A 12,451-nucleotide genomic window follows, 5' to 3' on the forward strand; every position below is an offset into this window, starting at 1 on the left:
AGTAAAATCCTTTGCCAACCCTATAAAACTATTGGCTACACGGATTCATGCGCGAATTATTCTTAGGACCACTACCACGACTTGCAAAAATTTTTGGTTATTCTCTTCCTTTGCAAGGTGCCTTCCATCGAACTAGTCATCTAGTTTGATAACCATTGCATGCTCCATCTCTAATTTCATCTTGGGTCTTTCTAATAACTTGTTTGTGAACTACCCTTGGGGTAATGACATAGAACTATAAATGTACCCATGAGGACCGGGACGAAGGGGAAGGCAAGGGTGAGTCCATTTCCTGGCTCCGATGGAGACTCAAACCCTGTACTAGACGAAGGGGTTGGTGACAAAGTAATGGCTCATGCAAAGCCCTTTCCACGTGTTAGTTTTTTACTCGATAGAGAAAGACAAAAATGAAGCGTTGGGATTGGCTAGGTTGAATAGTGTCTACCCAACCCAACCTCACAAAGAAAACAACTTCAATGTAAATATGTAAAATTGACCACATCAAATCCAAACATTGCTTTTGAACTCACAAAAATAAAAATAATATATATATATACAAAACAACACTACCATGTAAAAATTATATGAAATTATATTAATTTTTTTAAATAATAATTTTTATATTTAAAAAATAAATGTATACTTATTTATATTTCAATAAAAGAATCCATTTCTTATTGAAAGAATCACCTAGGAAATGGAGAATAACCTCTTTTATTTTTTAATGTTTTAATAAACAACAATCATCAATAATATATCAAAATTATCACATAAACAATAATATGTCAAAATTACCACACAATATTTAAAAAAATACTATATTAAATATTTTTATTTTATTTTTAATATTTTATAAATAAAATAAAATAAAATAAAATCATACTTATTTATGTAAACATCTAGGGTGAATTCACAATAATCTTTTTATTTTTTATTTTTTTAATAAATAAGAATAAGCAATATTATTTTAAATTGATATAACATTTAATAAAATATTCTATATAATTAGAGTGTAAAAAATTATCACTGTAAGAATTAATTATAAAATAAAGTAAATAATTTTGTTTGTTTCTGTTAAGTAATTTAATAATTTTTAAAATATTAAATAATTGTATACAAATAAATTGATTCAAAATTTAAAATTTAATTAAATATAAATATATATTAAAAAATTAATAAGTATTTATATAAAATAATAATATTAATGATGTGATTAATGTTTACGAAGAGCAATGCGGTTTATCAAAACTTAAAAAAAGAAAAAAATAAATTTAAATATGATTTTTCAAAATCTTGATGATGATGATAATGATAATGATGGTGGTGGTTATCGTCCGCTAAAACTAAACATTAAACATTGGTCTATCGCACCTAAAGAAACAAATTATTTATTTTGATTTAAGATTTTATTCCTATTCGGATTTAAGCTTATTTCTATGAAAAAATTAACATATTCTATGCGAAAATAAAACTATTATTTCACTTCAAAATTCATGAAAATTAATCACTAAATAAATATTATTTTAAACTTATCCTTTTATATTTATACATAGAGGATTCTCTTTAGGTTTATCCAACCGAGAGGAATGTGCATATTCCCATAAAAAATAAAATAATAACTTAATCCCCTTTCATATTTAATAAATCGAAAAGACACGAAAAGGATTTCAAATCGAAAAAAAACATAAAATAAAAAATTGATCAGATTCTCCCTCACGCGTAAGTTTACGGGGTTATTAAGTTCGAATAACAGTAGCATAGCCTTTTTAGATATTGGTTTAATATTCAAAAACGTATGAAATGGTCAAATGTGAATTAAAAACAAAAAAAATAAAAAATTTAATGGTTCACGTGATGTATTTGGCTTTATTTTTGTGAAGTTTCACAATAACTACTCATACATTATCTCAGGAGCGAGCTATAGTCAAATGTATTTGCATATCTTTTCTTATTGTCATCGAAGGTATCACATTCTAAAATAGAATGTATTTTTCTGTTTTTATTTTATTTAAACGGGATTAGAATGATACTATCCTGAATAAACGGGATTTTGCTGGTCGGTCTGATGGGAGTACCATCCTAAAACTGTAAATAAACCATCCATATTACACAGATTCTATCCACATTACACAGATTGGGTTGACGAAAATGAATTGGCTCCTCAGAAGGCCGGGCCCTTCGGGCTTCTCCTACACATCCACAGCGGAAGAAGTCACGGAAGGAATTGACGCCAGCGGTTTAACAGCAGTTGTTACAGGTAGTAGTTTGAACTCTATTTGATCTCGCCATAAGCTGCGCTAATGTTTTTGGAGTCAGGCCATATGCTTATTTGCTAATTACTTGGGTTAACTCTCAGCGGATGGGTTCGCAATATAGATATATATATTTAAAGAGGGGCGTGGTGGGGTTAGATTATAGTTGCAAGTTTGATTTGGATATGGTAAGGTACTTTAAAAATTCAGCAGTATACAGGTCACTAATAGAAAAAACTATGCAATTTTTTAAAAGTATAGAAAATCAGGGAAACAATCAATGATTATGCTTGTTCTGTGTAAAAAAACAGAGTTTGGAGTTTTGTATAAAAACCAAGAAGATTAGAAAACAACAAACTCTGAACTTCTGGATGACTCTAACATCAATAGCACGAGAACAAATATTCCTTATAAAGGTTTCATAGCGTTGGGAGTCCTTATCCTGCAGTTCCTAGGTTTTTGGTTTGCAATTGCCATAATTGCCCCCAAGAAAAGGGCATCAGATCATCGAATGTCTTCACTGTTATCTATGAAGAGGTTTCTTACATGTAAGTTGGATACTAATGAGGTCCATCTCGGGTATATTGTTCATGGCAACACATGAGTTATGCACATACTAGAAACCTCCCTCGAAATTTCTTCAAGGTCATTGCAGGAGTCATCTAAAATACCATGTATTAATCAGATTAAAGTATCGTTTATTAATCAGATTTCAGTGAGCTATAAATCCACAATTTTTGAGCATCGCTTCGTTCAATTTACAGTTTTGATCGTTTGAATCGATTCAAACCACTAAAACCTCAACTGGCATCAATTACTGAATTGGAAAAATTACACAATGAATGTATATTTTGGATTTCCAACAATTTTTTCTCTAAAAAATCACAATGGATCTTGCTAAGCAAGCTTTAGCCCACACCGTGTGGTTCACCTCATGCCTTTGCCAAATTACATTTCATTTATATTCATTGTGGTTTCCTCCTCGGCTCATATGTTTTAAGCTCCCTAGGGCCGATGTTATATTCTAGCGAAAGCCCCATTGGAGAGCGCTAAAGCTCTATACATAACCATGACAACAATAACAGGAAGACCAGTAGGGATGGCAATTAAGATTGCCCAATGCTGGATGTAGTGATGGCAATGGCATTGGGGTTGAAGCGTGAACATAAGGCAAATGTGATGTGAGGACTAGAGACACGGCTTCGATGATTTAATGGAAGTTTGCAAGAAGGTGAGAAAGCTGGAGAAATCCCAGAAGATATTCCTCTCAACCAATCTATCTGTATCACAAGGTTCGACACTCTCGTCTGACGACACGGTATGAAGATGTACGAACTGGGTGGCTTTGTCCTCAAATTTCCCCACATCTCCGAAATCTTCAAGCACCCTGTTTAAAGGCTACTCTAGTGCAAATTAACCTCGGTTTCGCTTCAGCAGTTTAAAGAAGAAAAAGCAGCCATGGCAACACAGAAAGTGGAGGCGGTGATCCGGATGGCCACATAGTCATAAACCTCTATGTGATTAATTTCATCGAAAGGTCATCCAAGCAGCGACCATGCATAGAAAAACTTATCCAAATGAGGCCATCCATGCACAGAAACGATCCATGTTTCTCGTCGTTTCTACAGAAACGGTTTCTAACGCTAAAAGACGAGAATACGCGTAAAGAAGATGTTTCTCGTCTCGTTGCCATTTCTAGAGCATTTTTTTCCCATGGGAACGAGGCCCTTCGTTCCATTTTTGGGAACATATATACTATACATGGAAGTTGAACAGAACATGTAACGATCTTTGTTCTGTTTTGTTCTATTAACAAAGTTAATAAAAAAAGCAACAATACGCCATTCGATACTGGTTAACAGAATAGACCAGCCTTGAACAGAAAGAAAGATGAGATCATTCATTCATTTTTGTCTTGTTCAAGTAGAGAAGGTTAACATGACAAAACTATTTTAGAACACGACGAATTAGAACAGGCATGATACATCATCTCTGTCTCACTTGAATTTAGAATCTGTTCATTACGTCGTAGGTTAACTAGCTAGTATTATGGCTTCATCTATGACATAGAGGGTTTTGATCTTGGAGAATTGGAGACTGATTTGAAATGGATCATTAATAGAGAAATGGCTTGTTTTTAATGACTCTTATTTCTCAAGTTATGTGCTCAAGTTGAAGGGTTAATGGCCTCAAACTTGTTAAACCCTCCTTACCAGTCTGGCTTGTTATCACCTAAACCCTCACTTCTTGATATAAATCCCTGAAGCTCAGGAAAGGATTTGGAGAAACTAAGAGGGAGCACACTATCATCTCACCAACCCTCTTCACACTTTAGGCTGGATCTACTTTGGCTCAAGGGGGGCTTCCCTGTAATAGTAATTGTTGGAATTTTAGGCAATGGATTCTAAGGTGATATGAAGAAAAAATTCCAGCAAAACAATTTTAAAAGTTAAGGAAAATAAAGTGGATGGATGGACTGGAAACTGGTGTCTCTTTATTGGGAAAATGGAGTCAAATCAAGGTTCATGGGAGGCTATCCTATTGAGGAGAAAATGGCAATTGAGGCTTAATTTTGAAACATACAAGCTACAAAGGCCTTTTTCTTGCTGTACCAAATTGCAGAAATGTAACTAAAGAGATCACAAAAGTAGATCAACTCCAACACTTATGAAGATTTTTAGAACCTAGAATGAATTGTATGTGCATTTAACCAAGCATCGAGAAATAATGCATCCATAAACAACATCACAAAGATAACAGAAAAGAAGAAAGAATAGTGTTACCCAATTCAATGCTCCATAAACATATGTCAGGATAATTCGAGCAATAAGAGAAAATGTTAAGATCTACAGGATATCCTCATCCACAATATATTTCATTAATCCTTCAAAATATTTAATATTTTAAATGGCGTTCTTAAGTCTAAACTTAGGGAAATTAAAATATTAATGGGTATTAATCAAAATATGGGTGAGAATGATCTAGAAGGTGGATCAAGTCTATTAATCTTCACTGTTGATTAGAGACTTAATATCGGCTGTTGAAGACTCAACATGAAAAATATAAAATGGAGGCTTGGGGTTCATTTGGAAATACACACAGAGAGATTGAGGAAATCGATTTTCTGAGGTGAGAAGTTTCCAGGAGGAAAATCGATTAGGGAGATCTTACAACTGAGGGACAGAGAGAATCTAGGAGAAGGACTTTCTGGAAAATACAGAATAGAGAGGCAGCGCAGTAGTCGGGAGAGCTGACGTAGAGGTAGCGCAACAGTCAGGAAAGTTGACGTAGAGGCAGCGCAGTAGCCGGCAGAGATGACGCAGAAAGACTGCCTATCACGCAGAATCCAGAATTATCGGAACAACTGGGAGTTTTGACGCAGAGGCAGCGCAGTAGCCGGGAGAGCTGACGCAGAAAAGCTATTTGTCACGCAAAATCCAGAACTACCGGAACAATTGAAATTGTCGGGAACTGCCAGAACTGTCGGGAATTGCTGGAACAGCCGGGAGAGCTGATGCAGAGGGCAGAGAAGGTGACGTAGGGCTGACGCAGAGCCAACACAGAAATAGCCGGGGTTAGCCAGTCTTGTGTCGGATCAGCTGGAATTCTGCCGGGTGAAGTGAGGTAAAACTCACTCAGATTTTTTGCCAGTATTTTCTCTGTAAAGGATTGCTAGATGAGCATCCTAGATTTGTATTCAGATATTTCTCCCGCATAATAATAAAACCCTCAGAGTTGCTGCACCGATTTTCCCGCATTGGGTTTTTTTGGGGACTATTGTGTCCAAAAATAAGTGTGTCCTATGTATCTTGTTCTTTGCTTTATTTTCTGTTTCATGAGATCAAATATTTAATTAGTGTAGGCTGCAGAAGTAATTTGGTTTAGTATTCAGAGGAATAACTTGATGAATGTAATTTAAAAATCAAGTAGGTGAAGTAGATTCAGATTTGCTGCAGTAGGGGTTCCTAGAGTCTAGGAACTTTCACATGGTATCAGAGCATTGATTTTGAAACATAAAGAGTAGATCTAGTGCTGAGCAGTGAGGCCGAAAGTTACACTTGGCAGCAATTCGAATCCCCTTGAAGGGATTGCGCAGTCCTTGCCGGGAAGCAGATTCGAGGAAATCTCTCTCTGAGTGAGTGATCAAGAGGTCCAATTTCTAGTTCGTGAGTTTGCAGAGGCAGAGGGAGTGACACAGAGCCTCAGCGCAGTGCTTGAAGGGAGCAGTTTCTATGGGGCAGAAATCCGCTAGAAAAGAACGAAGACACGTAGAAGGGGAATTTTCTCCTTAGAGAACTTTTCGCCAAAAAGTTCGAATTTCTCACTTGCTGAGCAACTGAGCAGTGACTAAAGGAGTCAGTTCGACAGTTGGGTGAAATGGCATCGCATGGGTTCAGAGATCAGGACAAGTTGGATGGAGCCTCCAACTATGTCATATGGAAGACCAGAACCTTAGTTGTTCCGGAGGAATATGATCTCGATCCCTACGTCAAAAGTGTTGTAGCTATTCCTGCTAACAACGATCAAAAGAAGAAGTACAAAGCCGAGCAGGGGAAGGCAAAGAGGCTCATTCTCGATGGAGTTCGAGATCATGTGGTCTCACACTTGTAGGGCAAGGATACAACCTGAGAGATGTGGGAAGCCTTGTCTTCTCTGTTGAAGGATCTTTTGAACAGTGGGAGATGCATTTAGAGTAGAAGTTGTAGCGGACTTTGATACAGAAAGGAGAAGGGGTGAACCTCTATCTTCAACGTCTTCTGGACACTAGAGACCAACTTGCTACAGTGGGGTCCACTCCTCAGCCAACCTCGATGGTGAGGTTAGCCCTGAGTGGAGTCTCAGATGAATGGCAAGTTTTCATCCAAAGCATATTGGGTAGAGAAAAACTACCTTCATGAGAGGAGATGGGGGCAACTCTTCAAAAGGAGGAGTTAAGGAGGGACCTAGTGAAGGTCAACCTCAATGGCAGCAGTGGGAGTGGCACAAAGACGAAGGAGGAGGAGGAGAACGCAACTCTGACATCGAAGGGACAACAGAAGCCGAAGCAAAAGAAGGACATTTTGAAGGTGAAATGTTTCAGTTGTGGCGAGATGGGCCACTATGCATCCTAGTGTCCTTTGAAGAAAAAGGACAAGGATGAGAAACATGATCCTAAGGCTGCTTCAGCAAAGATTGATGAGGATGAGTTTGCCATGAGTGCCCACGCATCTCCAGGAGGGAGATGGGGCGATATTGAGCTGTAGTCGGGAGAACTACATGTGGGCAGGATCCTTGAGGAGTCCACCTCTTGGATCAATTCTTTGTTACGGGAGCCCAAGATTCAGCAGTAGCGAGATGGACTTCGTGTCAAATGATGCAGTGGAGAGTTTGGAGGACAGATGCAGCGGCTTGGGACTAGAGATTGATCAGCGTAGAGCAAGGTTGGCAACAGTGCAGAAGTCAGCAGCAACGCAGAAGATTCAGAGGGTCAGCAACAGTCAGACTCCAACATTCATTGTATTATGCTGAACACAGTTAAGTTCAGCTAATTTTGGATGTTTTTCAATTGCTTCTCTCAACAACTGAGTTGCAGTACAGATGCAGTGTTAGCAGTGGCAGTACTAGCAGCATAGCAGATGCAGCGTTTGAGAGGGAGATGTAGTACAGATGCAACAGTGTCATGGGCAGTAGTACAGTAGCAGCAGTAGTAGCACAGTGTTGGTGGCAGTAACAGTGCAGAAAGGAGGTGCTTCAGAAACAAAGCAGCATGCAGGTAGACATTGTTGCTAGAGCACTTTCCTCGCTAAGAGGGAGTGTTAGTTTTTGGTAGCATTGGAAGTGCTCTAGCCTTGAAAATTGGTGTAGAGGCTAAGACACATGGGTTCTAAAAAACCCAGAAACCGTTTGGTGAAATTCCACCCGGATTGTATTTTATTAAAATAATTAATATTTTTAATGGAGTTCCTAAGTCTAAACTTAGGGAAATTAAAATATTAATGGGTATTAATCAAAATATGGGTGAGAATGATCTAGAAGGTGGATCAAGTCATGTTTTAATCTTAGCCGTTGATTAGAGACTTAATCTCGGCCGTTGAAGACTCAACAGGAAAAGTATAAAATGGAGGCTTAGGGTTCATTTGGAAATACACAGAGAGATTGAGGAAATCGATTTTCTGAGGTGAGAAGTTCTCAAGAGGAAAATCGATTGGGGACATCTTGCAAGTGAGGGGCAGAGAGAATTCGGGAGAAGGAATTTCTAGAAAATACAAAACAAAGAGGCGGAGAGAGCTCGCAGAGAGGCAGTGCAGCAGTCGGGAGAGCTGACGCAGTGGCAGCGCAGTAGCCGGGAGAGCTGACGCAGAAAAGCTCCTTGTCACGCAGAATCCAGAATTGCCGGAACTGTTGGGAACTGCTGGAACAACTGGGAGAGCTAACGCAGAGGCAACACAATAGCCGGGAGAGCTGACGCAGAGGCAACACAGTAGTCGGGAGAGTTGACGCAAAAAAGCTATCTGTCACGCAAAATCCGGAACTGCCGGAATTATCGGAACAACCGGGACAGTTGACGTAGAGGGCAGAGAAGGTAACGCAGGGCTGACGTAGAGTCAGCGCATAAATAGCCGGGGTTAGCCAGTCTTGTGCCAGATCAACCGAAATTCTGCCGGATCAGCCAGAATTCTGCCAGGTGAAGTGAGGTAAAATTGACTCAGATTTTTCGCTAGTATTTTCTTTGTAAATGATTGCTAGATGAGCATCCTAAATTTATATTCAAATATTTTTCCTGCATAATAATAAAACCCTCAGAGTTGCTGCACTAGTTTTCCTGCATTGGGTTTTTTCGGAGACTATTGTGTCCAAAAATAAGTGTGTCCTATGTATCTTGTTCTTTGCTCTGTTTTTTGTTTCATGAGATCAAATATTTAATTAGTGTTGGCTGCAGAAGTAATTTGCTTCAATATTCAGAAGAATAATTTGATGAATGTAATTTAAAAATCAAGTAGGTGAAGTAGATTTAGATTTGTTGCAGTAGGGGTTCCTAGAGTCTAGGGATTTTCACATTATGGAGTTCAATACTCTTGCTTTACAAATTTTGAGACCAAGTAGATGATGGACAACTGTTGCTTTGATGAGTATTATCCTATATGAAAATGCAATTCCTATGACTTATGTGAAATGCAAGAATCTTGATTGATTTTATTTAAATGCCTATTCTAAATATGTCCTTTGATCTTTGTCTATATTGAGCTTAAACTTTATAGCGAATGATAGAGAGAAGTCAAGGTGAAGCACACGAGGGTGTGATTAACGATCCCTCTCCTTGAAATCTAACGTACCCGGTGCCTCTGGCGCTGTAGAGGTTGTGGCTCTGATGACTGCAAGGTCACCGTTTTAGACACTAAAAAGACTAGACTTCTCAAGAGAAGAAGCAAAAGGTGTACCTATCTTTCTTTCAACCAAGCTTATGCTTGGAGGTCGATTATTAAATGCAAGACTAACTTAGAATGCATATGCCATGTGAGATTAGTAGATGAATAATGAAGCAAAATTGTTTAAACCTTAGAAGCACTTAGATTACAATTTATTCTGAGTTATTTCGCCAAGTACTTATTTAAGAAATTTGATAGATAATCCCAATTATGCCAATTTTGAAAATGCTCACAACATGAAATGAAAATACTCAACTTGAGAACTGAAAGATATACAGTTTATCACAAGTCCATAATAGAACACTTATTTGATCTCAGTGTAAAATGCTAATGATAATTATTTGAAGCTTCAAGAAAAATATCCAAGGAATGCACAATTAGATCTCAAATCATTCAATTATCTGAAACCACAAATTACTCAATGACATGCACATAAAGTAAATCACTTTCAATCCCACTTAGCTTAAAGAGAATTAGATCTTAGCACAAGAAAATTTCACAAATTAATGGGACAAGAAATTAGATATTAACAATTCTTTAAATTATCCTCTTGACCAAATATGTGAAATTATTCTTTAAACAGTGAGTTTATGTGTGTGATCTCAAGAGTTAGCAAGCATTCAAACTTAAATTATACTGCCAATAACCACTAAAAATTCGCTGAAATGAAGAATGTAAAACTTTACCTTAAAAGCACTTAAATCTCAGAGATTGATAGCAGCAAATTCTCTTAGGACAACAGTAAGTTTAGATGCCAAACTAATGCCAAATTATTTTAAACAATTCTGAATTTTACTATCTTCTCAAATGTACTCAAAATAAAGATGCAATCCAGTTTAATGATCAGACTTCAGAAAGCATAAAAGACATTCATTCAAATTGTAAATTTTATCCCAGTGATTATTTTGTGTTAAATTTTAGGTATGTTCTATGCTTAGAGTAACTTATTTCCATTTTCACAGTTAGCTCAATATCTTTTCCAGATTAGCAATCACATAAGCATTAAAGTAAACTGCAGATAGAACATAAACATAAATCGCAGAAGACAAGCCAAGACAAGAAGACACAAGATGTGGCGCTATCCAGGGACAAACCCCAATGTGGGGAAACCCTTGATCAATTCTTCTTATATGTTCTTCAATAGTTCAGCAGAGAGAGAGAGATAGTACGTTTACAATAGAAGTCAGCACTTTGACTTATCTAGATAAGAGCATAGATCATCTCTAAGAAGATGATACATGAGATCAGTTGAAGACATGTTGCTTCAACTAATTCTCTAAAGTGACTCCTTCACCTATCGTTGAGCTGCATTTCGTCATCATGCTGCACCTCACCACGCTGCACCATGTTGCACCCATCATCACTATGCTGCATCTCATCACGCTTCATTAATCATCACTGTACTGCATTATGTGCCATTGCTGCACCATGTTGCCATCCTGACCTATGTGTTGGTTGCACCTTGCTTGCTTGTTGTCCCTAGCATGCTTGTTGTCCTTAGCATTCTTGCTCTCCTTCGGAGATAGATGCTTCGGCTGTTCCGGCAGTTCCTGGTAGTTCTGGTAGTTCTGGCTGTTTCCGGCAGTTCCGGTTGTTCCCGGAAGTTCCGACAGTTCTCAGCAATTCCTTTAGTTTCGGCTGTTCCCTGTAGTTCCGGTAGTTCCCGACAGTTTCGGCTTTTCCGGCAGTTCCGACTTTTTCGGTAGTTCTGGCAATTTCGGATTTTTCGGCAGTTCTGGCTTTTTCGACAGTTTCAGCTTTTTCAGCTTTTCTGGCAGTTCTGGCTTTTCCGACAGTTCCGGCTTTTCCAGCATTTTTGGCTTTTTCGGCAGTTCTGGCTTTTCAGCTAGTTTCGGCTTTTCCGGGAGTTCGACTTTTCCGGCAGTTCCAACTTTTCTGGCAGTTCTGGCTTTTCCGGTTTTTCTTGCAGTTCCGGCAATTTCGCTTTTCCGGCGTTTTCGGCAGTTTCAGTTTTTCTAGCAGTTCCAACTCTCTGCTCTCTGGATCAGGGCAGCGTTATCCCTTAGGATCTCTCCTCCTCCTAAAACCCAAAGACAAGTAGAGAGAGGAAGAGATCCCAAGTGTGTGTTGAAATGACTTGAAGGCCACCTCTATTTATACTAAAACGTTGAGCACATGTGGGGTTTATTTGGTTGCTGGCCGACCTTGACGAATTGTCTTATAACACAAATAAATTCATAACTCCATGAATACTTATCAGAGTTGGATGATCTTTAGATCAATCCTACACCTCTCGATGAGAGGGATCCAAGAAAAATATGAGCTGCCATAAATGAGATGACCCACATGGAGTTTGGCCCTAGTTGCCAATTGTAACATTTTGCCAATGTGTTGAATTAATGTCATGATTTAAATATTTTGTTATGCAAGTTTGTTTGATAAAATACTAGGATAAGGTTCAAAGAAGTGTACTAGAGAGCCCAAAGGCTTGAAAACTTCTTCCAAATCAACGAATTTAATCACCCACCTTCAGATTTGATGCCAAACTTAACTTAGAAAATGCTTCAAAATTTTATGTCACTGATTGCAAATTTTTATGTGAGTTGTGAGACTGTGTTAAGGTAATATGGACGGCTGCGTTGAAACCTTGGGAAGATACTTCGGGCAACTGCGAAAGAGATAGAGGAAATAGGCAACAAGGAGGAGACATGCAGCAAAAAGAAGAGATAAGGAGAATGGTTCAACAGGGAAGGAGAGAAAGGGAGGTTGAGGCAGCGAGGAGATGGAGGGGATAGGGAAGCGGGTGGCTGCCAAGAGGAGAAATAAGGGGAA

At 38.2% G+C, this 12,451-nt stretch overlaps 1 protein-coding gene across 1 annotated transcript in view; it reads left to right on the plus strand.

Moving 5' to 3' along the window:
* Positions 1-1,958: 1,958 nt before the first annotated feature.
* LOC149147167 (short-chain dehydrogenase TIC 32, chloroplastic-like) overlaps positions 1,959-12,451 on the plus strand; it is a 183,388-nt gene continuing 172,895 nt past the window's right edge. The window contains exon 1 of the mRNA XM_089439526.1: positions 1,959-2,257. Coding sequence (XP_089295652.1) covers positions 2,149-2,257 — 109 coding nt within the window. The 5' untranslated portion in view covers positions 1,959-2,148. The remainder of the gene's footprint in view (positions 2,258-12,451) is intronic.

Source organism: Pinus tabuliformis, chromosome 9 (assembly GCF_031772625.1).
Source record: "Pinus tabuliformis cultivar Carrire ecotype Pingquan chromosome 9, CPIR1, whole genome shotgun sequence".
NCBI lineage: Eukaryota > Viridiplantae > Streptophyta > Pinopsida > Pinales > Pinaceae > Pinus > Pinus tabuliformis.